The 27,481-nt window shown below is 36.8% G+C and overlaps 1 protein-coding gene across 6 annotated transcripts in view; it reads right to left on the reverse strand.

Moving 5' to 3' along the window:
- Positions 1–27,481, reverse strand: part of GLRA2 (glycine receptor alpha 2) — a 176,909-nt gene that overhangs the window by 124,738 nt on the left and 24,690 nt on the right. For 2 of the 6 annotated variants that reach the window (XM_027608191.1, XM_027608189.1), the window contains exon 3: positions 2,300–2,367. The exons of 1 other annotated variant lie outside the window; for it this stretch is intronic. In XM_027608191.1, the coding sequence (XP_027463992.1) occupies positions 2,300–2,367 (68 nt within the window). Of the gene's footprint in view, positions 1–2,136; positions 2,205–2,299; positions 2,368–27,481 lie in introns of all 6 variants that reach the window. 3 more of the 6 variants (XM_027608193.1, XM_027608190.1, XM_027608194.1) reach the window with 3 other exon arrangements.

Raw genomic sequence — 27,481 nt, forward strand, 5'->3', positions numbered from 1 at the left:
ATGGCATGAGGATTTATTAAGCATGATAGAGCTTCCAAAAATATTTATTTTAGTTTCACACACAAGCTTTAATTGAAGAAAAGAAAAGATCCTTTTTAAAAGCCAAATGAAGGTTGTCATTCCATCAAAAGCTAAGAAATAAAAGAATCACAATATGCATCCCTCTTCTGACCATGCGATTCAGTCTATCTCAAAAGGCAAGATAGGCAGACTGTTCATTTTACACTTGAGCAGTGATTTCCGAGTTTTCTCATAGGAAACGTGACAAAGGACACCTTAATAAGTGGCCAGGAAGCACCTAAGCAGACCATTTATTAAACACCTTCAGTAGCTATTAAAGACACAGGAAAACAAGGACATCCAGAGTTTCCATTTTCATCTCCGTGAGTGTTCAGCTTTTTCTCGCGTTAATAAACGTTGAAAAGGTGCACATTTACATTTTTGATTGAGGGTATATGCAATGGGGAGATTTAATCAAAGCAACGTAAGAGTCTAATTAATGCAATCAGCATTAGGTCGTGCAAGTATCGTCATTGAACGCCATGGTGTAAAGCTGGTACAGTGATTTGGGCTGCTGGAAGATTTGCCCCTCTGTTCTCAGGATAAAACCTAGAGGGGAGAGACAGAAACTGAATGCCAAGCCCGGAGCTGGATTAGTCTTTCTATGTTTACCTTGTCTTGTGAGGCATTTAATAACCCTATCAAAACTATCTTATTCGAGGGGCGCCTGGGTGGCTCAGTCCTTAAGCATCTGCCTTCGGCTTGGGTCATGATCCCAGGGTCCTGGGATCGAGCCCCGCATCGGGCTCCCTGCTGGGCGGGAAGCCTGCTTCTCCCTCTCCCACTCCCCCTGGTTGTGTTCCTTCTCTCGCTGTCTCTCTCTCTCTGTCAAATAAATAAATAAAATCTTTAGGAAAAAAAACCTATCTTATTTGAGTAAAATTCTTAATTCACTACATACTGTCCAAGCACCAGAAGTCTCATTTCTGGACAATGCTGTGTCAGTAATATTAAAATGGGTAGTAGAGTTGCATTATGTCTAATTTTGCCAGTGAAAAGGAATGGTAAAAGGTAAATAACTTTTTTTTAGCTCAAGGACACCAAAAAGTACAGTAATTTGTTAAACACAATCTTAGTAGCCTAAAAGAGAAAATTTATAAAGACAAGGGAACACTATTTTTTACTTCTCAATGGCATTATGCTCATCATTTCACTTGAGTGTTTCTAGGACATCAGCCACCATAGTACTCAGTCAAGCTCAACTATATTTTATTTTGACTTCATCCAATAATATGACTCTATACTTTACATAATCATGAAAATTAGCCAATTGATTTAAGACTTAAAATAAATAGTATGAGGACCAAGAAGAAATTTCACCCAAAAGTCAGTCTCCACACTATTGCCTAGTACTGTAAGGCTATAGATCTAATAGGCTATATTACAGGCAACACCATCACCATGACATTTAGAAGGAATATTGGTGGATTTTATAGTATCTGAAGTCTTTTTCATGCAAACGTGCAAATGAGACATGTTTGCACATACATTATGATGAGCTTATAATTAGTTTTATGTTTATTGGGGTTTTGGGGGGGCGAGGGAGCCATGCATGTGATGTAATTGCTATGGACTTGGGACTACTTTCTTTTGCCAACAAGATGTGTGTGTGTGCGTGTGTGTGTGTTTATTGTAAGGCCAGCCCCTTTGGCATATATCTTAAATGTAACATATCTGAGGCTTGACTGTGTTAAAACTTCCATTATATGAAAAAGACTGGCTATAAAATATATCTCCTGAACTTTGAAATTTATATTTCTGAAACATTAGAGATACAAATATTTAAATATCCTTAACATTACACTGTGTTTATTACTGATAATTCTACCTAAATCCAACGAAACAGCAAGTGTTTCCAAAATTTCTTTGGCATGATGGATAAAATATTATTGAATTTGAAGTAATGAACATTTGACTAATGACTTTCTAAAGTGAAAGTGTATAAATAATCACTTTCTAGAGGTAAATGAACATGGAAATTGGCATTCAGTAAGTGTCCCACAATATGAAACAGTGCTTCTTCGATCCCATATCCCATTCCTTCACACGATGGCTTCAATGCTCAGCCCCACTCACCATTGTAGTTTCTGCTATTGACCCAAAGCTGTTGATAAATATGTTGCAGGTAACATTTACAGGAGGCCCTGCAAGTTGAACAATAAATAGAAAATTTGACAGGTTGTGTTCATGGCATAATCAAGTCATGTTTTTCTCTTGCCAGTGGCATTGTAGCACTTACCATGGTGGTTTCTGTGACTGATCCAAAACTGTTGATAAAAATATTGCAAGTAACGTTTACTGGAGGACCTGCAGAATGCAATAAGAATATTGCAATAGACATTGAAGCAAAAATACAGCTCCATCAACATCTGTGCAAATGACTAGAAATGTAAACTAAATTAAAATGATGGTGAGATTGCAAAGAAAAAAAAACACCAAGAAACAAAAAATGAAAAACAAAAATGCTTTACCCACAGGTTCAGAGTGATAACATTTCCACTAGTATTTCAAATAATGACAGTTAAGCAATGATAGCTTACCAGCAGAGTTTTGGATTTAGAAAATATAAGCTGGAGACTATTAAACTGAATTCATTGTCAGTAGTTGCTATCAAAATAGCCTTTTGGGTGGGTGGTTTTCTCCCACCTGAGGCTCATCAACATTGTAGACATCAACAGTGGGTGCCCTACAGTGTTGAAACAGCCCGGTCATAAGTCCAAATGGAGCTGCATTTTGAACTGTGGGTGAGTCAGAAATATCCACTTCCTTTTCCATGACACCCTTTAAATCAGTGGGTCTAACTGATTCTCTTGATACCTTTGAATTTACCCCATTCATTCTTTATATCCTCTGACCGCCAATGAAAACTGATGTACAGACATACAAAACCAAAGAAAATGAGCTGATTTTAAGGAAGAAACTCAGAAATGTCACTTAGCGCCCAGATTGTAAAGCAAGGGTTATTAATTCTCAATGTGCTTTCAGTAGAGAACCCACTTTTTTCTCCAGAGACCCAGGGGCTAGCTCTCTTTTTCTCTTGCCTTCGGTCTCCCACCCAAGCACTCATCAGGCCCTTTTCTGCTTAGTGTCTGCGATCAGATGACAACAGGTGTGTTCAGGGGGGGTATGTGGCCCTTTGCCCTTCGATAATAGGTATCATTGTCTAATGATTTCCAGTTTCATGTTGTTCTGGGGAATATATTTATTGCCCTCATGTAGTTACGCCCTAGTGCTTTCTGGGATGAGAACACACTGCCATGAACCATCTATTCACTTGCTGATTTCCCCGGTGGAAAATCGTTTCTCTTCACTCGACACAGTCTCAGCAACCTAGTGCAGGCTACACTCCAGTTGGTTCTGTACCCAACAAGCCACTAGGATCTAAGTGAGGAGGAGTTTAGGTTGAGGTCTCCCTCTCAGGCTGGTAGTAAAACAACAGCTGTGGCGGCACTTGAGCACCATGTTTTTAAACTCTGTAAGTTGGTGGGTTCTCCAACCCTGTGCTTTGAGGAAAGGAAACTAAGGCTGAACAGCAATTTAAGTCTCCAGGCAAAAACCTTCAGTGAAAGAGATTGTGTTGAGCTTTTTTCTTTAACATAACTAACTTTTGTTTTTTAATGAAAAACAGTTGTGTTTATTTTTTTTAATGTTTGTAGGTATAGAATCACAGGCACCACCCCCCCATTACCAAAGCATTTTTCAGCCTGTGTCTTGGAGATATTCCAAGCCTTATAGTTCCTCCCCTCCCCTCTTATTTTAGCATCTGCCAAGATGACCTCCTCTCCAGGGTCAATTTCTACTCTGCTTTCTTTGTTTTTCTCTTTTGGTTACTCAAAACAAAACGAAAATGACTCTCTTCCTTAGCCATAAAATTCTATTCTATAACAAATATAGTTTTCTGCTAATAAGAAATAAATTAAGACAAGGTAGAAATAAGCCATAAGAAATCATGTATGTTTGCTTTTTTTCTTCTCTCCACAATAAAATATTTCCTTTTAAATAGCCCAACTCAGGATGGAAAACTTTCATGAATTTTTATATACAAGATAGATAAGAAAATGAATGATGATTGGATAAAGCAACAGGAAAAAGAGAAATGTCATCTTAACAAGAAGAGTTTGAAAATTCAAATATAGATTGTCTTCTACTACACATTATCCATTTGTCTGGCCTCCCCAATTGGCTTGCAAGCATTTAGGAGGCTGGATCATATCATCGTATATTTATTTTTATCCTGCCGTGTAAATGGAAGTGTAAGGGTATTGCTGGAACTCAAGATATTTTTTAAGCTACCACATACTGACACACTGTATTAGGCACGTTTTAAAAAGTATCTAGTTTAATCCTCAAAAAAGAGGAATTGTTTTACTGCACCAGCACATGTTTTCAGATGAGGAAACTGGGGGTGAGACAGGTTAAGTAACTTGCTTAGAATCCTGCCACAGTAATTAGAAAAGCTGACCCTCCATGCCTTATCACTCGGATTCCCAAAAACCTAAACTTTCAACCACTTTGCTGCACTGCATTCATTACAGGATAACCTCTCTCCCTCCTGACCTGCCAACCGTGGTGTTTCCACTGCTTTGTATATTTCTGGGATAATTTGATCCTTTATATCTGACCTCTTCAATCTTTGGCATTGTCTCAAGTTTCATTTGTGTTTGGATATAAAATCTTGGAAAGAAGAAGAGGTGGTTTTTTTGATGAGGGATTAGCACATGCATATATTAAGAGCTGATACATATTAAACCCTTACTGTGTGCCAGTGAGTGCCTTATTAATTCTTCAGTAAATAGGTGCTACCATGTCCCCCATTTTATAGATGAGGAAGCTGAGACACAAGGGCAGTTAGTTAATTTTGCCAAGGTCGCAGAGGTTGTAAGAGGCAGCAATTTCCTAACTTCAGGGACACTTTTCTTAACTGCAGGCGTGAAATGTCTGAAGCCAATGGAATTATGTTAATGAGAGAAGCTACTGGAACTTGGCCTACAAGTTCTTTGAGTTAAATGATAGAACTGTTTTTCACTTTTGTTATCCCGATATTTGCCAGCACAACCTTTCATCTGTATTTTTTTTTATTTTTTTAAAGATTTTATTTATTCATTTGAGACATGTATTTTAGCCCAGTAATCAGCTAAGGTGTTCTAATTAACAAGGACACATTCTTAGATGTGATCACCAGTGAATGAACACGTTCTATAAACTGTAGAAAGAAATAATTAACACTAGTTAACCTCATGTAATTGGTTTTATCAGCAAAGTTATGACATTCCAAAGTGAATTGAATGAGAAATGGATAGGAAAAAGAATTATGTAGACATCTAATCTCTCACATCACTGTTTATCCCCTTTCTTTCTAAACCTTGTCTCCTCTCTTGCATTTTCCCTCTCTCCCTCCCTCTTTCACTTTTTTATCACTCTCTCTCTTCCTTTATTTTTTGTCTTATTCTTTTTTATTATTTGAGTGTAGGTGACACACAATGTCCTATTTATTGCAGGAATACACGGTAGCTATTTGACGAGTTTCAACACTTGCTATGCTCATGGGTATGGCTATCATCTATCACCAAACATTGTTATTTATAATATATTGACTGTATTCTTTATGCTGTGCTTTTTATTTCCGTGATTTATTCATTTCATAACTGGAAATCTGTATCTTCCCCTCTCTTCACCCATTTTGCCTATCTCCCACACCCTTTGGCAACCATTAGTTTGTTCTCTATGTTTACAGGGCTGATTCTGCTTTTTGTTTGTTTATTCATTTTTTTTTGTAGATTCCACATATGAGTGAAATCATGTAGTATTTGTCTTTCTCAGTCTGACTTATTTCACTTAGTATAATACCCTCTGGGTCCATCCATGTTGTCACAGATTGCACAATCTCATCCTTTTATAATGGCTGCATGATATTTCTGTGTGTGTGTGTGTGTGTGTGTGTGTGTGTGTGTGTGTGTGTGTGTACCCTATCTTCCTTATCTGTCCGTCTATCGATGGACTCTTAGGTTGCTTCTATATCTTGGCTATTGTAAATAATGCTTCCATAAACATAGGGGTGCATATATCCTTTCAAATTAATGTTTTCATTTTCTTTGGGTAAATACCCAGTAGTGGAATTATTGGATCTTATGGTAATTCTCTTTTTAAGTTTGTGAGGAACCTCCATATTGTTTTGCACAGTGGCTGTACCAATTTGCATTCCCACCAACAGCGTATGAGGGTTCCTTTTTTCCCCACATCCTCAACAACACTTGTTATTTCTTGTCTTTTTTATTTTAGCCATTCTCACAGGTGTAAGGTAATATTTCAGTGTGGTTTTGATTTTCATTTCGCTGATGATTAGTGATGTTGAGCATTTTATTATCATGTGTCTGTTGGCCATCTGGATGTCTTCTTTGGAAAAATGTCTATTCAGGTCCTCTACCCTTTTTTTTAATTGGCTTGTTTGTTTTTATGGTGTTGAGTTGTATAAATTCTCTATATATTTTGGATATTAACCCCTTATTGGACATACCATTTGCAAATATCTTCTCCCATTCAGTAGGTTGTCTTTCTGTTTTACTGATGGTTTCTTTCATTGTACAAAAGCTTTTTATTTTGATGTAGTCCTAATAGCTTATTTTTGCTTTTGTTTCCCTTGCTTTAGGATGTCGACATATCTAGAAAAATGTTGCTACAGCTGATGTCAAAGAAACGACTATCTCTTCTAGGATTTTTATGGTTTCAGGTCTCACATTTAGGTCTTTAACCCTTTTTGAGTCTATATTTGTATATGGTGTTAGAAAGTGGTCTGGTTTCATTCTTTTTCATGTAGCTGTCCAGTTTGCCCAGCACCATTTATTGAAGAGACTTTCTTTTCCTTGTATATTCTTGCCTCCTTTGTCATATATTAATTGACTATATAAGTGTGGGTTTATTTCTGGGCTCTATTCTGTTCCATTGATCTATGTGTATCTATTTTTGTGCCCATACCAAACTGTTTTTATTACTACAGCTTTGTAGTATATCATGAAATCTGGAATTGGGATACCTCCAGTTTTGTTCTTCTTTCTCCAGATTGCTTTGGTTATTTGGGATCTTTTGTGGTTCCATACAAATTTTAGTAGTATTTGTTCTAGTTTTGTGAGAAATGTTGTTGGTATTTTGATAGGGATTGCATTGATTCTTTTTGCCTTATTGTTTTGAGAGAGTGATCTTGTCATAACTCAAGTATATAATTCAAATATAAATGGAGGTGTATTTGGTATATGGTAAATAGATTTCAAATACTTTCAGTAGTTGGAAGAAACGCTCCCTTCCCTGACCCCTAGCACAAAGATGACAAGCCCCATCCTATACTGATCTTCTTTGTTGCTATATATCACTCTCTCAGATTATCTTCTTTGGAGTAAGGCATTTATTTGTCTTGGTAGCCCAAGTGAAACTACAGTGATGCTACTTGGGAGGAATAACAGAGTTATCAATTATTGTCTATTAACATCTTTCCTTTTGGACCATTTGATCAAATTGGCTGTAAGAAGGAACAGGATCACAATTAATAATGCATCCAACTATTTTATCCCTTGCTACTCAAACTGTAGTGGGAAGATCAGCAGAATCAGAACCACCTGGGAGCTTGTTGGAAATGCACACTCTCCAGCTCCATTTGAATCCTGCTGAAGTGGTCTGCACTTTAATAAGAGAGAATTGTTCCTACAGTTAATTTCTTCTCCCTTTCAAAATCAAGATCACTTGTACTTTGTTTCAGTTTCTCATGAGTATTCCTTGAAATCTTAACTGTAGTCCATTAATAAAACTACAAAGGTCAGACAAGTTTGGAAAGCACTGTTGGATAAGGTTCGACAAGTTTCTTTAATATAGGTTTCTCCAAATATAGGTTTCTCCAAATTCCCCAAATTTGGAGAAACCTATATTAAAGAAACTTGTCTAACCTTAATTTTTTTCCAAAAATTTCCAAATTTTTCCAAAATTTCTCTATCACTTCAAACAAACAGAAACTTTATAACCATTAAGCAATAACTCTCCATTCTCCTCTCTCTCCAACCACTGGTAACTTCTTATCTACTTTCTGTCTCTATGAATTTGTCTGTTGAAGGTATTTCATTTAAGTGGAATCATATAATATTTGTCATTTGTATCTGGCTTCATTCACTTAGCATAATGCTTTTAAAGTTCATTTATGTTGTAGCATGTACCACAACTGCTTTCCTTTTTATGACTGTATAATCATTGTATATATATATATATTAAATTTTGTTTATTTATTCATCTGTTAATGGAAACTTGGATTTTTTTTCACCCTTTGGTTATTGTGAGTAATGCTGCAATGAAGTGTTTGACTTCCTACTTTCAATTCCTTTGGATATATACCCAGGAGTGGAATTACTGGGTCATATGCTAATTCTGTGTTTAACTTTTTAAGGAACTATCATACTGTTTTCTACAGTGGCTACACTATTTCACATTGCCACAAGAAATGTTTGAGTATTCCAATTTCTCCGTATCTTTGCCAACACTTATTTTCTGTGTTTTGTTCAATGTCATCCAAGTAGGTATGAGGGGATATCTTATTGTGGTTTTGATTTTCTTTTCCCTAATGACTAATGACATTGAACGTCTTTTCTTGTGATTAGTGGCTATCATTTTGGAGACAGGTCTATTCAAGTCCTTTGCCCATTTTTGTATTGGGTGGGTGGTCTTTCTGTTGTTGAGTTGCAGGAGTTCTTTATATATTGTGGATACTAAACCCTGATCAGATATATGATTTGTAAATATTTTCTCTCATTCAGTAGGTTGTCTCTACTCTTTCCTGATAATGTGTCTTGGTGCACAACAGTTTTTAGTTTTGGTGAAGTCCAACTTACCTATTTTTTCTTTTGTTGCTTCTGTTTTAGTGTCATCAAAAAATATCAATGGCCAAATCCATGGTCATGAAGATTTACCCCTGTTTTCTTTTAACAATTTAATGATTGCAGCTCTTATATTTAGGCTATTGATTCATTTTGAGATAATTTTTGTATGTGGTGTGTGATAGAGGTCCAACTTCATTCTTTTGCATTGTGGAAATCTATTTGGCTATTATGCTAAATGAAATAAATCAGATAGAGAAGGACAAATACCATACGATCTCACTTATATGTGGAATCTAAAAAAAAATTAACAAACAAAAACCACACTCTTCAAAACAAACAGTGAATTTGTTTTGCTAATAACAATTTTTTTATTAGAGAAAGTGGGAGAGCATGCATGCGAGTGAGGGGGGCAATAGGAGAGGGAGAGAATTTAAGCAGGCTCCATGCCCAGCGTGTAGCCCAACATGGGGCTCAGTCCCACGACCGTGAGATCATGACCTGAGCTGAGATCATGACCTGAGCTGAGATCAAGAGTTGGACACTTAACCAACTGAGCCACCCAGGTGCCTCTTTTTTTTTTGCTAATATTTTTTTTGAGGATTTTTGCATCTATATTCATGAAGGATATCAGTCTGTGATTTTCTTTTCTTGTAGTGTCTTTTTCTGGCTTTGCTATCAGGGTAATGTTGGCCTTATAGAACAAGTTTGGAAGTGTTCTTTCCCTTTTTTTAATTCGTGGAAGAGTTTGAGAAGTATTGGTGTTAATTTTTCTTTAAATGTTTGGAAGAGTTCACCAGCAAAGCCATCTGATCCTGAATTTTTCTTTGTTGGAAGGTTTTAGATTACTCATTGAATTTCTTTACTTGTTATAGTCTGTTGATATTTTCTATTTCATCTTAAGCCAATTTAGGTAATTTTTGTGTTTCTAGGTATTTGTCCATTCCATCTAGGTTATCTAATTTGTTTATAATCTTCTCTGATAATTCTTTTTATTTCTGCAAGATCAGTAGTAATACCCCCACTTTTATTTCTGATTTTAATAATTGAAGTCCTCTCTTTTTTCTTTGTCAGTCTACCTAAGGTCTGTAATTTTTGATGATCTTTTAAAAGAACCAACTTTTGGTCTTGTTGATTCTCTAATTGCTTTTCTATTTTTTTTTCTCTACTCTATTATTTACTTTTTTGAAGGGCTTTGGGTTTATTTTGCTCTTCTTTTTCTAGTTCCTCAAGATATAGGATTAGGTTATTGATTTAAGATCTTTCCTCTTTTTTAATGCAGCCATTTACATTATAAATTTCCCTCTGAGCACTGCCTTCACTGCATCCCATAAGTTTTAGTATGTTGTGTTTTTGTTTTCATTCATTTCTAATTTCCCTTGTGATTTCTTCTTTGACCCATTGGTTGTTTAAGAGTGTGTTAATTTCAAAATATTTGTGATTCTTCTGGTTTTCCTTTTATTATTGTTTTTTAGCTTCATTGCACTATGGTTGGAAGAGATAACTTTTATGATTTTAATCTTTTAAAATTCATTAAGGTTTATTTTGTGGTTCAATATAAAGTCTATCCTGGAGAATGTTCCATGTGCACTTGAGAAGAATGTGAATTATCATACAGTTTCACTCAAATGTGGAACATAAGAAACAGTGCAGAGGACCATAAGGAAAGGGAGGGAAAAATAATGGGAAGAAATCAGAGAGGGAGACAAACCATGAGAGACTCTTAACTATGGGAAACAAACTGAAGTTTGCTGAAGGGGAGGTAGGTGCGGGATGGGGTAACTGGGTGATGGGCATTAAGGAGGACACAAGATATGATGAGCACTGGGTGTTATACACAACTGATGAATTGTTGAACACTACATCTGAAACTAATGATGTGAAAGAAAGAAAGAAAGAAAGAAAGAAAGAAAGAAAGAAAGAAAGAAAGAAAGAAAGAAAGAAAGAAAAGAAAAGAAAGAAGAGAAAAGAAAAGAAGAAAGAAGAGAATTCTGTTGCTGGCTGGAGCATTCTATATATGTTTGTTAGGTGTAGTTGATTTATAGTGTTGTTCACATCCTCTATTTCCTTACTGATCTCTGTATAGATGCTCTATCCATTATTGAAAATGGTATATTAAAGTCTCCAATTATTATTATAAAAGTATTATTTCTCCCATCGTTTCTGTCAAGGTTTTCTTCATGTATTTTGGGGGCTCCATTATTTGGTGCATTTACTTTTAGAATTGTTATATCATCTTGATTATTTGACCCTTTAATCAATATAATAATGTCAATCTTTGTCTCTTTTAAGAGATTTTTACTTATAGTATATTTTGTCTGATGTTAGTATAACCATCTCAGTTCTCTTTTGGTTACTATTTACATAGAATATCTTTTTCTATCTTTTCACTGTCAATCTACTTGTGTCTTTGGATCTAAAGTGAGTCTCTTGTAAATAGCATATAGTTGCATCATATTTTGTTTTATCCATTCTAACAGCCTATGTTTTTGATTGAGGAGTTTAGTCCATTTACAGTAAAAGTAATTACTGATAAGGAATGACTTACATCTGCAATTTGGTGTTTGATCTCTATATATCTTACAGCTTTTTTGTCCCTCATTTCCTCTATTACTACCCTCTTTTGTGTTTAGTTGACTTTTTTGCAGTGAATCATTTTGATTTTCTTTTATTTCTTTTTCATATACTTCTTAAATATTTTCTTTGTGGTTACCATGGGGATGACATTTAACACCCTAAATTTATAATTTAGTATGAATTTATACCAACCTTAACTTCAGTAACATACAGAAACTCTACTGCTATACAGGTCCATCCTCCTCCCTTTATGTGCCATTGTCACAAATTACATCTTTATTCATTGTGTGCCCAATAGCATAGATTAACAGATTGTAAATGCATTTCTCTCTTAAATCCTGGAGGAGATAAAAAGTGGAGTTATAAACCAAAACTACCATAATACTGTTATATATTTGCCCGTCTATTTACCTTTGCCAGACATTTTTATTTCTTCATTAGGTTTTGAGTTGCTGTCTGGTGCCCTTTCATTTCAACCTGAAGGACTCCCTTTATCTCTTCTTGTAAGGGTCTGTGGTTGTAATGAACTCTTACAGCTTTTGTTTATCTATAAATGTCTTTATTTCTTCTTTATTTGTGAAAGACAGTTTTGTTGGATATCAGGTCCCAAGCTCCCAGTTAACTTTTTTTTTCCTTCCAGTACTTAAAATATATCATTCCATTTCCTTCTGGCCTACAAGGTTTCACGGAAAAATAAGCTAATAATCTTATTGAAAATCCCATGTAAATAATGAGTTGTTTTTCTCTTGCTGTTTTAAAAATCCTCTCATTGTCTCTGGCTTTCAACAGTTTGACTATAAATGTTCTCAATAGTGTGGGTCTCTTTGGGTTTTCCTACTTGGAGTTCATTGAGGTTTTTGGATTTGTAGATTTATGTTTTCATCAAGTTTGGGGAGCCATTATTTATTTAAATTATTTATTCATATATTCAAATATTCTTCCCACCTCTTCCTTTCTCTCTTCTCCTTCTTGAACTCCCAGAATGTGTAGGGTGGTCCATTTGGTGGTATCCCATTGGTGAACTTGAGTAAAATGTGTATTGTATTGTTGGGCAGAGCATCTGTTCAGTTTTATTCATTCTTTTTCCTTTATGCCCCTAAGACTCAGCAATTCAATTGCCCCATCTTCAAGTTTACTGATTCTTTCTTCTTCCTGCTTAAATCTATTGTTGAACTCCTCTAGTGAATTCTCCATTCCTGTTACCATACTTTTCAGCTCCAGAATTTCTGTGTGGTCCTTCTTTGTATTTTCTATCTCTTTATTGATAGTCTCATTTTATTCATGCATCACTTTTCTGATTTCCTTTCATTCTTTGTTTTTATTTTCCTTTAGACCTTTAAGCGTATTTAAGATAGTTATTTTAAAGGCTTTGTTTAGTAATGTGTGGACCGCCTCAGTGACAATTTCTGTTAATTTATTTTGTTCCTTTGAATGGACCATACTTTCCTGTTACTTTGTATGCTTTGTAATTTTTGTTGATAATTGGACATTTGAATATTATAATGTGATAACTCTGGAAATCAGATTCTCTCCTTTCCCCAGAGTTTGCTGGATGTTTTGATTGTTGAAGGATATAGTAGTCCATCTATTTCCCAAACTCTTTTTGTGAAGACTATATTCCATCTCACTTGTGGTCATTGTAGTCTCTGTTCCTCAGCTTGTGTTCAGTAAGGTTTTGACAGAGATTTCTGTGAACACCAAGAGCTAAAAATCAGCCAACCAATCAACCAAACAAATGAAACATACCTCTCCCAGTATACAGATTGTCTCTGTGCTGGGCATTCCTTCAATACCTAGCCAGTCTTGAACTGAACCTGAAGATCAGCCCAAGGTAAAATTTTAGGATCTGCTCAGGTCTTTTCTGAGGATGCATCATGCCCTGAAAATGCATGTGGCTTTCAAAATTCCCCCTGCATACATGGCTGATTTGAATTTCCTAATTTCCCTAAGAAAATTTCCTCAGCTTTAGCTCTCAGGCCTTAGATGGTCTATTATATATTTCAACTGTAATCTTTTGCCCCAGACATCTGAAGGTTTTTAGTGGTTTTTTTTTTTTTTTTTTTTTTTTGCAGTGTTTTTGATCAGTACTTGCTGTTTTTCCATCCTGAGTTCCAAGTTAGGTGGAATAGAGATAAGCACTGTTATGGGTTGAATTGTGTCTCCCCTCCACCCCATTCATATGTTGAAGTACTAACCCCCAGGACCTCAGAATGTAACTGTATTTGGAAAGAAGATCTGAGAAACAAACTGAGGGTTTTAGAGGGGAGGGGGCAGGGGAATGGGTTAGCCCAGTGTTGGATATTAAGGAGGGTATGTATTGCATGGAGCACTGGGTGTTATATGCAAACAATGAATCATGGAACACTACATCAAAAACTAATGTTGTAATGTATGGTGACTAACATAACATAATAAAATAAAATTTAAAAAGAAAATCTTTAAAGAGGTAATTAAGGTTAAATGAGGTCATCAGGGTAGGCCCTAATCTGATACAAATCGTGTCCTTATGAAAAGAGGAGAAAAGAGATGCTAGGGATGTGTGTGCACAGAGGAAAGACCATGTGAGGACAGAGTTGAGAAGATGGCTATTAGCAAGCCAGGGAGATAGTCCTCAGGAGACACCAATACTGCTGACACCTGGATCTTAGACTTATAGCCTCCAGAACTGTGAAAAAGTAAATTTCTGTTGTTTTAGCCACCCAGTCTGTGATATTTTGTTGTGACAGCCCTAGCAAACTAATACAAGTGCCTTGCATTAGTCCTTCTGGTAGCACACATTGATTAGAATAGGCAGACAAAATAATTTGTGAATAATGTTTGGTCTGCCCCCCTCCAGAACCAAGACCCAGGGTTCCACACTGAGAATTCAGGTTGCCACTAATTCAAAACCCAAACCACTGCTGGGGAGGGAATGGGGCAAGAGAGTAAAAAAACAACACAAAATTTTCCTACTATTTGAAGTTGGCTTTTTCTTAATTCAGCAGTTTCTTGGTTACTGCAAACTTTTGACTGTTTTCTAGACTTAACTCTGACAAAGTTAGTTCTGACAGTTTCTATCTACTTTTTGATGTTTCTCCGGGGGAACAAGAGCTTGGACCTGCCTACTCTGCCATTCTGTTAACATCAGCCTCCTCCTCCCCAAAACTTTAATACGGTCTTGTGAATTATGGTTCTCCTGAAGGAGAACATAGAGTGTTATTGTTGTTTTTCAGATTTATTTGACCATAGGAGGTTTTTTGTTTTTTTAAATAGACCATCCTTTTAATGAAGCATGTTTCAAAGATGGCAAGCATTCTGCACAATATAGTTTCGAAAATGCTGATCCACATTTTTCTTTTCTTAATTCAGTTAACAAAGTCTTGTTGAACAATAAATATGTTAGATGATAATAATAAAACTATGACTAAGACTAAAGGCAATCAGAGGGCTATAATAAAGCTCTGCGCTCCTGCCAAGGAGGGGATCTTTTATTGGGGGCTGCAGGGTAAGTGCCTGGGATGGAGAGGTAATGGAGGAAGAACAAAGAATCAGCAAAGATCAGCTTAATCTTTCTCAGTTACTTATCTAAGACTGAATTTATGTAATGATCCTGTGGTCTAGAAATATAACTCAGGGATGCAAGTGAAAAACTCTGCTTGTAATCAGATTTGATAAATGTATAAATTCCTGGATGAGTTCTCTTAAAAACCCAGTGCTCTGGATGATGGGTCAGCAACATTTTTTTGTAAAGGGGCAGATGGTAAATATTTCAGGCTTTGTGAGCCACAGAGTTTCTGTCACACCTACGTAATTCTGTTTTTGTAGTGAAAGTAACCATAGACAGTAATGTAGGTTTGGCTGTGTTCTAGTAAAACTTTACAAAACAGGTGGTAGATTAGATTTGGCCCATGAGCCAAGTTTGTTGAACCCTGCTCTGGGCTCAGAGTAGGAGGTTGGTGAACAGCAGAAATTGTTGTGGAATTCTAAGTTTTTTTCACACCTATGAGTGAGGACTGGCCATGAACATGGAGGAGCATAGGGACTGTCTGTAGGATTATCTATAATCAGTTTAATACTGTGATTTTTGGCATGAGAAAAACCTACTTTGGCAGCAAGGTTGGATGAGAAATGATGTCCTTTGAGCCAGCTGCACTGTTGTGGATGAAAACCATTAAGTTTAAGTTAGACTGTTATGTTATTGCAAGAGCTAGGAGGCAGTATGGAAGAAAAATAGGGCCTGGCCAGATAATGTGGACAATAAACACTTAGTATATTTGACTCAGTCATTATATTTAATATGTTCTCTATCTTGCATATTTAAAACCTGAAACGAATTTTTATAACTTCTACCATGGCAATGAAAATTTTATCTATTATTCATAGTGACTATATTAATATAAACCCATATATATATATACATTGACCATAACTTTCTAAGTTAAGAATAAATATTATTTTTTAATATTTATTTTTGTATTTTTAAAATTTTATCTATTATTCATAGTGAACTATATTAATATAAACCCATATATATATACATATATATATCTGTATTGACCATAGTTTTCTAAGTTAAGAACAAATATTATTTTTTAAAAAGCTTCATGATGGATTCTATTTAAAAATAAGCAGCAGAGACAAATATTGTATGATATCACTTATTTGTAGAAACTATAAAAAAAACAAATTCACAGAAACAGAGAGTAGAGTGATAGGGGCTGTGGGTGAGAGAAATGGGGAGATGTTGGTCAAAAGATACAAACTTCCAGTTATAAGATGAACAAGATATTGGGATATAATGTACAGCATGGTGACTATAGTTAACAATACTATATTACATATTTGAAAGTTGCTAAGTGAATAGCTCTTAAATGTTCTCACCACGAAAAAGAAATTGTAGTTATGTGATATGATGGAGGTGTTAAATAACACTACGTGGTAATCATCTTGTGATATTAATGCTATTGTGGTAATCATTTTGCAATATATACATGTATAAATCAACACATTGTACACCTTAAACCTACACAATGTTATATGTTGATTACATCTCAATAAAGTTGGAAAAAATTTAAACAAGGGCTGCAGCAAAGATTTAAAAAATAAGTGTTAGGAAGGAATAGGAAATATTGTGTAACGCCAGAACAAGTAGTCACTATTCATTAGTTTTGCCTCGAGAATGTTATTTTCCAACATCATTTTCAGGAGAAAGATTTAGGAGCAGAGGGCATTCTTTGAGTTCCAAGATCAAAATATTATTTTTTTCTCTTGTCACAAGTAGGCAAGAATGGCATTTTTATTTTGCATTTTATGCCTAGTAAATAATTTAATGTGTCATTAAGTACCATGGTTGCTTTAGTGTAAGACCCTTGGATGGGAATGGAATATTAAATATATGTGCTTGATTTATACATGAATTAAGTTTCCTTTGGAATAAGAAGATTTTTGTCTAGCAGAAAGATTCTTGCCATTGGCTCAAGATAAAAGGGGAAAATAAAGCACACAGAGGAAGCAAGAAGATGTATAGTTAAGGGTCAGAGCCTTGCTATTTGAATGGGGAGAAGCAGTGTTTCTTATGATGGCTTCCTGTGTTGCATGGTTTTTTGATGCCCATGAAAAAGAGAGCCTTGGAGAATGGGAGGATTGCAAGGGGAGGGAATGGCTTTTCGTGGTGTAGTCCCTTTATGAGGGGTGATTTGATTTGAGGCATCTAATCTGAAAGAAGGGAGGTTTTTTTTTTTAAATGTCATGATTGTAATTATAAATGACTACAAACTAAGTAACCCATTGCATTATTTTAATCTTCTTGATAATTCACCATGAATGAATTATATACCATTGGTTCTTCTGTTCAACACATGGTTGCTGGCATCCAAGTCTGTGCAAAAGGCAAACTATTTAGAGAAGTAAAGAAGTTGGCCATTTACTGATTCCCACATCTTATAAGATAGTCCAGCAAACCATTTGCTTTGGGCCAGCCATGTTGATAAAATGATGTAATTGCCAGATAAAGCAATTAACTAGCACCTAAGGTAGCCTTAAATATAGAGAACCAAGTGGCAGCTTCTGTGAGTCCCTCCCACTAATGGCTACCAGTTGTCAACTGCTCTCACACAAGGATGAGTGAATGGACAGATGAACACATAGCTCAGATCCATGTCAGAGGGCTTTGAGAATGTCAGCAAGTTTCTATTTTTTTTCATGCTGTGGATTTCTCTATGATTTTTAAGACGAGGGATAAGACAGGGACCATTATCTCATATAGGATGATTACTTTTAAGAAAGAAAGTGGGTGCTATTGATAATTACACAGAAACACCAGGTATAAACCAGGACTGTCTCAAGAAAAACCTGGACTTTGGGTCATACTACTCAGATATTTTTGAAGTATGGTGACTACAGTCTGTCTTGTTTTTGCCACTAGCTCTGTTTATTTCCACCTGTGAACTTTAAACAGTACAGAAACTCTCTGAGTCTTTTATGTCTTCTGTAGAATGGGAATAATGATGCTTGCCTTGATATTAATTGTGAAAATTAGTAGTAATGTATGGAAGGCACATAATAGTTGCTCAATAAATTGTAGTTTATTCATAGTAATATTAGTAGTATTAGTATCATTATTATAAGTTCATTGGATTGTCAAAAATATGCCTATGCAGGAGGTGTGTCATTAAACCCATTTTAATATATAGTAAACTGAAATGTTGAGACTACAACTTAGATCTCCTGACATTTTCTGTGCTAATCTTGACTGAAATAATGCCCATCTCATCCAATTTTCTTTTTCTTCTGTCTGTAAACTCTGTTTTTTTCTCAGCTCTACGGAACTTTTTAGCAGGATCCAACCACCTTTTTTAACTTTCTTTCTTAGAGAAGTTATGCATAAACATTCCTATGTGGTTGGGGGGGCAACCACATAGCACTATGGGTTTGAGATCACTGCTGCTAGCTTCTTTATTTAAAATAAGGTTTCTCAACCTTGGGATTATTAGCATTTTAGGCCAGATAATTCTGTGGAGCTTGTCCTGTGCATTGTAGGATGTTGAGCAGCAGCCTTGGTTTCTACTCATTAGATGCCAGCAGCTCCCCAACTTTAATGGTCCCTATTGTAACAACCAAAAATGTGTCCAGACATTGCCAAATATCCCCTGGGAGAAAAAAAAATCACCCCTGGCTGAGAACCACTAGATTATAAAAAGAAGGTAAAAATGGCAGGATGAATGGAAAGATTTTTCAACAAGGGTTACATGTTATAAGAGGCGAACGTGATAACCACTACACTATGGAAACGCAGCAAGGGTTACATGTTATGTAATAATGAAATGAGCTTCAGATAATTCTGCTTAGCCAAATATATGTTAGGGTCATATTAAAATATTTTTGGTCCTGTGACTTTCTCATAAGAACCCTCATGAAACGTATACCCCTTTGTTGGATTCAGGAAATTAAATTTGGTGATTCTTTGCAGGCATTTACTGAATTCTGGACATTTCCATCTTATAAGTCTTCAGTCACTCATTAAATCAACAAACATTTATTGAGTACCCATTATGTGCCTGGTATATATTTGGTCTTCTACTAATTATCATTTACATTAGGTGGTGAGTTGTGGGACTAAATATAAGAAAATCAGGCATTATGGACAAGTCAGAAACAATTTGCTGAAAAGCCCTTGAGTCATCCTGCAAGAAATGTCAGATGGAACAAAAAGTGTGTGCCTATCCAAGCATCTCACATAGGGCATTTATGTTAAGCTTCTTTCTAATAAAAGTGAACTGCTGCTTTTTTGTTCATTGTAAGATCATAGTGACCTTAAAGTGAACAGTTTTTGTTCTGGGATATTTAGGGCATTTTGCCTGTGGTGACGAAGTTCATTTACTATTTTAAAGATCTCAGAGACTAGATATAGACCTTCATGTTGGGAGTAATTTGTAAGTGTAATCTACATATATTTCTGTTTATGCTGTCATAAAATGTCATCAGATGGAGAATTGCTAAGGGAAAAAAAAACATGAGATTCTTGCTATCTTGGGATTAGGGTCGATAATAAATAAAGACCTATTTAGTCTTAAAAGAAGACAATTTTAAATGCCATTTGGAATTAGTTTTGAAATGAAGAGATCTAAGAATTTCTCATGAACCCAAATGATATTTCCATTGATTTTAGGAAGTAACAAAAATAAAATTAAAGACAACTTTCTTTCATGTTAATTGGATCCTTTACTACTTTGCAAAATGAATAGCAAGTTCAACAACTTGTTAGGTCCTAACAAATTGCAAATAGATTTGTTTTGCATTAATAATTTCTGAAGAAGGAACTATGCTGCATTTAGGTTTATAATAATGGAATTGGTAGGTGCAATCTACCCACATATACATATATGTTTCCATGTTCAAATCTTCTCATGCTTCAAAGTCTAGTTCAAATGACACCTACTCAGTGGGTTTTTCCGTGATTCTCCCCACTTGAATATCATCTTTCCATAGCCCCACAACTCTTTATCATGTTGTATTATGGTCAAATTTTCATATGTGTCTAACCATTTCTAGTATGCTCTATAGAAGGATTGTGGTTCAGATCTGATTCACTATAATGTTTTCCAAAGCATTTAGTATAGTCCTACACATATAGGAGACATTCAATAAGTGCTCAATATATGTTATTGATCAGAATATAAGCCTTTTTGTGTAGGAAATACCAGTGGCATTCCAAGAAATCCATGCATTTCCATTTCATTTCAGAACAACTTTCAATATGGGACATTTTAACTTTTAAATCAATTGGCCTCCATCCCTTCATCTTCAAAGGGTAGTTCATTCAAATGGTTGTTCATTTAAATAAATTGTCTCATCTCACTCTCATGAAATCAGAAGTGAATTCTGTTTGCTATCTTTCCAGAACACTCAGCAGAATGAGAAAATTATGACAAGAACATGACAGTCACCAATGAGTAGCATTGCAGCATGGCCCTTTGAAACTACTACTGAGCTGTCCTGTTGGAGGTGGGGGTCAGGAAACTTCTTGACTATTTCCCTCCCTCCTAACGTCATCCCTCACTAGCACAGCATGAAATAATGGGGGGAAAATCATAAGCTCCAGAGCTAGAAGAACTGGATTTAAATCCTGGCTCTGCTGTGTACTATTTGTGTGACCCTCTGTAAGCTGCTGAATCACTCTGGGCTCCTCATCTACAAAAGAAATATCTTCACCAAACTCTCAGGTCCATTGTGGGGACTGAATGTGATTGTGTGGATGAAATGCCACCAATTTCTTTTTTCTTACCATCTCCATCCCCTATCAAAAAAGAATCTTCCTCTTAAACCTTGAGATTTTTCCCTTTATTTAACAACCAGATGTACTTTTCTCAAGCACCATATCTCTGCCCTGCATTTTATATGCTCATCCCCACTCACAGGGTTGAGAAAAAGAGAAAAAGACCTGGATTTTAACAGTATAAATAGGCTCTAGAAAAAAATATATATATAATCTCCTCTTTTTTGGAGAATCATGAATGTAGGGGGGGAAATGTACTTCAGTGGAAACTATACATTGTCAATAGTACACCCTTCCATATTATCTGATTCTGATTCTATGGGAGGTATTTTACAATTCCATGAATTTTATAACTGATAGCAAGGTGTCTTTTGCTTAGAGACATGTAAATTCTGTCCTGTCCTGTCCTGGAGAAGTTCAAGTTCAAGTGCCCTCCCCCACTGTGGAAGAGGCTAGTTTTGCCTCCTTTTACACGTTCATTTCAGTATTCTTGATCTATAAATGTGTCTGTTCTTTGGATTTTCTTTTGAACTGGCTATACCATCTCTTTGGCTCCCTCATTGATTAATGAGTTAAATAAAATCTGTAACATGTATTCATTTTGTATCTGCATTAGAGTCGTGATTTTACATTTATAAAAAAATTATCTGTTAATGCAAGGGTTTTTTTTTTTTTTTTTTGAAAAAAAGAAATGATTACCCTTTGGAAGTGTTAGACTCAGAACCAGGATTTGGAAGCTTAGAGACCTAAATTCTGTTCAAGGCCACTGCACTGCTGGGCAACCCAGCTCTTGCTGTTTTGCTGCCAAAGGAGATCTTAGAGCAACATGTCTGCCAATATATAGTACCTAAGTTCTCATTTCCCTCCGCTTTTCCTCTGTGGCTTCCACAAATAAGGGACTGTTTTCTCATTAGGCATTCTGCACCATTTCTCTGAGGGTAGGAAGGTCCCCATTGTACTGTTAGGAGACAGAGGTTTTCTATGTCAGCAAGAGATCTAAAAATAGAAGCCAGAGTTCCTGACATGCACTCTTCTCTACTAACAACTAGGCCAGCAGCTTCACTACTACAGAAGGAAACCCTGAAATTATGATGTTTGTGGTGTTTACGTGTGCTCAAATTTGACTAATAGGCCCCAGCACTTATGTAGTATAGCGCTTCCGTGTCTCTTATCTTATGCTACACTATGCATCTTTGTAATTCAGTTTAATTAAAAGGACATCTATTGGACTTCTTTATATTGGGTTTTACTTAGTTTGGGTTACGCTGAAGTCAAGGACTCAGGTGAAAGTAGTTTATTAAAGAGGTGAATGATACACCAGTTGGGAAGTGGGGAAGAGAGACAGGGTAGGGAAGGAAGCTAAGAAAAGGTAGTTTAGCAAGTCCATTATTCTTTGAGGGAAAACGAAGCTTTATCCCATGAGCAACTCTGGAAGGCACACTCTTCTGAACTATGCTACCCAGGGGAGGAAGGAGCTGGGGTATTTTATGTCAACTCCCATCTGCCATTGAATGAGAGTACTTTCAGGGGGCATTAATTCATCTTCACATCTGGTCTGCCACGGCAGTGGACACAATGGCTTAGGTCGGAGAAAGCCCTCAAGCAAAGAAATGCAAGTGTTGGCATTTGGAAGTCAGACGGTGCACTGAAGTGATAAGGGATTGGGGATACGGTCTGGGGGCTTACAGTGGTGCCTTTAAGGTGCTAGGAATACCAAAATGTGCTCAATTCACGCATTCAATAAACTCACAATCTGTCATGGCACAAAGACATAAATTAGACTAACTGTAATATAATGTGATAATAAGACTGATATTTTAAGGGAATGTAGCAGAGGTGATGAATCATGCATGGGACAGGAGAAAGGGAAAGAAGAGGGAGAATTCTTTGTAGGAAGGTTGATGAGGAGGGGAAATATATGGCTCTATTTTATTAAAAGTACATATTATTAGCCAAAGCATAATCAGTAATCAAAGGTTGAACCTGCATTATTGCTCTTTTTATTTTTATTACATATCCTCCCTGAAATATATATATATATATATTTCCACATCCATCTCACTGTGATAGGATCTCTGATACTAAGCTGAGTACAGCTGTCCCTCCAAGAATGAAGAAGCTAAGTGGCCTCCTCCCATTCACCACAACCGAGTTCACACTTGAAGTAGAGGATGTGATTCTCCCATTAGACATTGTCACTTCCTGTGAGCTGATGACAACAAGCAGGAACATTACTTTGGGACCTTGGCTGGGTTATAATTCGAAGACATGAGAGTCTGGATGCTTTGCTAAAGAAATACAGTGGGGTTTGTACTCCTAATCCTTTCACTCTAGAGACAAGATTTGTTGAAGCTTTTAATAGACTCTAATTTGTGTGTTGTGCCAAACACAATAGAGCAGTGTTGTAGAAAAGAATCCTTTGATGAGAAATGGCTCCATTCCCAAATTCTCAGGGAATGGAGGTAGAAAGTCCCTCAAGTTAAAAGGCAAGAATCTTCCTAAGAGAGTCTTCTCTCTGGGGATTACCCTGCGTTCATGCATGCCTCCTCAAAAGTTCCCTTCCAGTCAGATGCACTGTTCATTTGCAAACACAGATACTGGTAGTCTGCCTAGGCTACCATTAAGGAACAGCACAGTGGGTCAGTATGTGCGCTCCAGCACGAGATAGCCTGAATTTGACCGGCTGCTCTGCCTCTCTCAGCTGTGCCAGCTGGAAGGATTCTGACCATCAGTTTCTGGATCTGGCAGAAGGGAATTGGTAATAGTAGTACTTGTCAATTTTGTAGGGAATAAATGAGATTCTGCATGCAGCACACTTAACATGTTCCTTGACGCATCCTGAGGCCCTCGTTATTTCTGTAGACCCCACCTGCGGGTCACGTTCTACCTCTTCCTTATACTTCAGCCATCATCACCTCCCTTACTCAGAACTCCTAGTGTCCATGACATAATTCCGTACCTAGCTGCATGTACATATAGTGAAGAATTGACTTGTGTTGCTCAGACTTGTTTTATGTGTATTATTTCATTTGTTCATCAAGATGACACATTTAGAAAGGACAGTGACTGTCCTGGTACTGCTTTCAGTAAGTTCCCAAAGTACCTAGAAGTTAGGCCCATTCCTAAGTCTTTCTTCCAAATACTTTGTGATTAATTTTTACCTTGCTACAAAGTAAACTTGACTTTGTACATAAGCAGCCCCTGCTTCTTCTGCTTAAGAAAAGCCCATGTACATTGTTCCAGAGAGCAGTGTCCTTAGTTCTTAAAGAACATTATTCCAGCAAGCAGCACATAAATCTTCCCTCTCCTGTTCTCTTTGCAAGCTTGGGCTCTTCATATATGTTGGAAAGTTATCATGAAGAGAATCGAATTGCAGACTTCAGGCCCCAGACTTACCATTTTTTCCCACTATGTCTAAATGAGATTATTAAAGGAAAACATTCCCAGAGCCCAGATAGTAAACTGCACTAGGAAGGAGGCCATCAGACTAGAGAAAATGCCAGATGCTTTTGGTATGTCATAGTCAGCATTTTTCTGGGATATATTTAAACACATCACAAATTTGTCCTGAAAGAAGATGTAAAAAAATGACTACAAAATGCCATTAGTCAGAGACAAAAATCACAGAATGTGTAACCTGTGAAGAAGCAGTCACTGTATCTCTTCTTTCCTCAGCCACTAGCTGTCTCCCCACCCCCACGATCTGCAAGCTCCAGTATATTCCAAGCAGAAAGCTGTTGGGTGATTGGAGAGAAATCAGCTTTGCTCATTCATTTAATCATTCATCAAATATTTATGAAGGATTAATAATGTGCTCAAATCAGAAGATATAAAGTTGAATAATAAACAGATTCTGAGGAAAATGCTTCAAAGCCTCTTGCAAACCTCCAGACTCACAGCCCCCAGCATGGCTGTGTAATTAAGAAATGGATGCAGTTCTCACTCATGAACTTGGTGTACTACAACACAAATCTTCTAGGCATTTACTATGCTACTAGTGGTAGAAGGGTGGACTCATGGCACATGACCTGGGGTTGAAAGCTAGCTCTACACCCTTACTAGCCATATGACTATGAACGACCACTGTGCTCCCTTTTCTAAGTTTCCTCAATAGGAAAATAGGGATGGTAATAAAATGTATAGGGTATTGGAAGGATTAAATGAATGAATATGCAAAGTGCTTAGAAGAATGCTTGACACATGGTAAGGGCTCAAGTAACATAAACTAATATTATTATTATTAACTCTTTCTGGGCCCCTACAATGAAAAATAGTGTGAAATACATGGATAGATGCAGCAAGGAATAAAGGGTTGGCCAAGAAGGCAAATGATGGATATCTTGGACACTGAGCCCCTTTACTTCCCTCATCTTTTGTCTGAGTATTACACATAATAGCTTCTGGCTTCATTTTCTGGGTCTTATGTTTAAAATAATCTCCCTACTCACTAAGCCTACTGATAAGTGAATTTTATTAGAAAATTCTATTTTTATGATGTATTTAAATTTTACAAAAGCTTCCTGAATGTCTGGGTGGACTTTCCTGATAGTAAAGAGGACCATCAAGACAAATCATCATGGGGCGCCTGGGTGGCTCAGTTGGTTAAGCATCTGACTCTTGATTTCAGCTCAGGTCATGATCTCAGGGTTGTGAGATTGAACCCCATGTCTTGGGAGTCTCTCCTTCCCTCTCCCTCTGCCCCTCCCCCCTGTTCTCTCTCTCTCTCTCTCTCTCTCAAAAAAAAAAAAAAAAAAAAAAGGACAAAACATCAAAAATCTGGTGCTCTTTTCCAGCTTAATGATGACTATACTCAGGACCAGCCCACGCCAGGGGCAGTGACTCCTCTGTGGGAGATGACAGAGCATGACTTGACCAAAAAAAGAGAGGCCATTGGATGTGAACTTACCCTGACTACCTTCCTCTACACCTGTAAAACTTACTATTGGAGTAAGGAAGTGATACTTCTCCTTGAGTGCACGGGTAATCTCTCCATCTGTGCTCGTGACCTTGCTCCTTTCTGTCCTCTCTGCCTCATCACTTATCTCCTATGTCTCTTGTACTTTCAGTCTACCTTTCCCTCATATCACAAATGCATTCTTTTCATTTTAATATAAAAACAAACAAAACAAAACAAAAGCCTCTCTTCTCTCAAACTCTTTAAGCCAATATCTGATCTCCTTTTTTTCCCCTGGCATTAGTCTTTTAAATGACGTCTACACACTCTTTTCTCCACTTTCTGAAATCTCATTCACTCAACAACCAGATACAGTCTAAGCTTTTGTCTCCCTATTCTAGAGAAACTTTGCCCCTCCTAAGGTAAAAAATGTCCCAGTGACAAAATCCAGTGGTCTGTTTCCTCGCCTCTTTCTATCCAACGGTCCTGCTACACTTGGTATGGTTGATGTCCTCATCCACAAAACTCTCTCTTCCTTTAACATCAGTGACTACATCTTTTACTGGTTCTCTTCCAGACTTTCTGATGACTGCTTCTCAGTACTTTTTGTTGAGTCCTTCTCTTCCCCCACTCCCTCAATGTCCATGTGCATGTAAGTCTCATCCTTATTCCTCTACACATCCTTATTCTTTCTACACTTTAGCACTGATCTTAGTTGATACTCTCACATTCTCATGACTCCCATTCTTACATTTCTAGCCCTGACGTCTCTTCTTGGCTTCAAATTAACATTTTTAACTGCAGGTTAGACATCTCTATGTGGATTTGTAACCGTCATCCCAAAAACATGCCCCAAACTGAACTCTTATTATCTTCCTCCCTCAGCGTCTTCTTCCTCTTGTATCTCCTCTTTGGGTAAACAAAATCACCATCTGCTCAGTTGCCTAACCAGGAACCTTGAGTCAAACACTATTCTTTCTGTTGTACCCTCCATATCTTGTCTAATGCAATTTCGCCTTAAATTTATCTTCTTAATCTGGGTTCTGCTTTCTAATCCCATTGTTGCTGCCTAAGGCTAAACCTTCACTATTTCTCTCTTGTGGGTGATTGTCATGGCACCCTGAGTCCCCCTCTTTCTAGCATACCATTTGAAAGGTATCTTGAGTTATCTTCTTGGAAACCACATTTAATTATGCACCAGCTCTATTTAAAAATCTTGATTGCTTTCCTGTTACCTAAGGTTAAGTTTCAATGCCTTAATGATCTCCTTAATACTCTGGCCCTAACTTCATCTTCTATGCCCCCCTCCTTTTACTTCCTCTAGGTATACTCATCTTTTGTTATCCCCCAAGCTAGCCATTTTCTTTCTGGACATCGAGAGTTCCCTATCTGAAATTCCCTTTTTCATTCATTGAATACCTACTCATCTCTCAAGACCCGATTAAAACATCACCTCTTTTATGAAACCTAGAGCTACTTTTTTTTTTCTCCTCTGTAGACTGACCTCTCACATATAAAGGACTCTCCAAAGAAATATAAAGATCATCACTAGTAGTAGGTGCCTTAGTTGGGCTTCCTAGGCTTTGTGAACATTTTTTTGTCCATTGCCTCATAATCTGGGAGAATCCTACACCTTGAAAGCCACTCTTTGATTTTTGATGAAGCTGGAAGACAAGGCTCAAAAGGAGAATTTTAGAGGAGAATCAACCACAGGCTCAGGAGTTGGAAGGAGTTATGGGCTATATCCCTGAAGGGAATCTGATATTGCCTTAGCAATTGGAACTCACTGGTAATTCAGGTATATCCAATATTCACAATGAGTATCATTTGGGTACATTGGTTTTATTT

The sequence above is a fragment of the Zalophus californianus genome, chromosome X (assembly GCF_009762305.2).
Source record: "Zalophus californianus isolate mZalCal1 chromosome X, mZalCal1.pri.v2, whole genome shotgun sequence".
In the NCBI taxonomy this organism is placed as follows: domain Eukaryota; kingdom Metazoa; phylum Chordata; class Mammalia; order Carnivora; family Otariidae; genus Zalophus; species Zalophus californianus.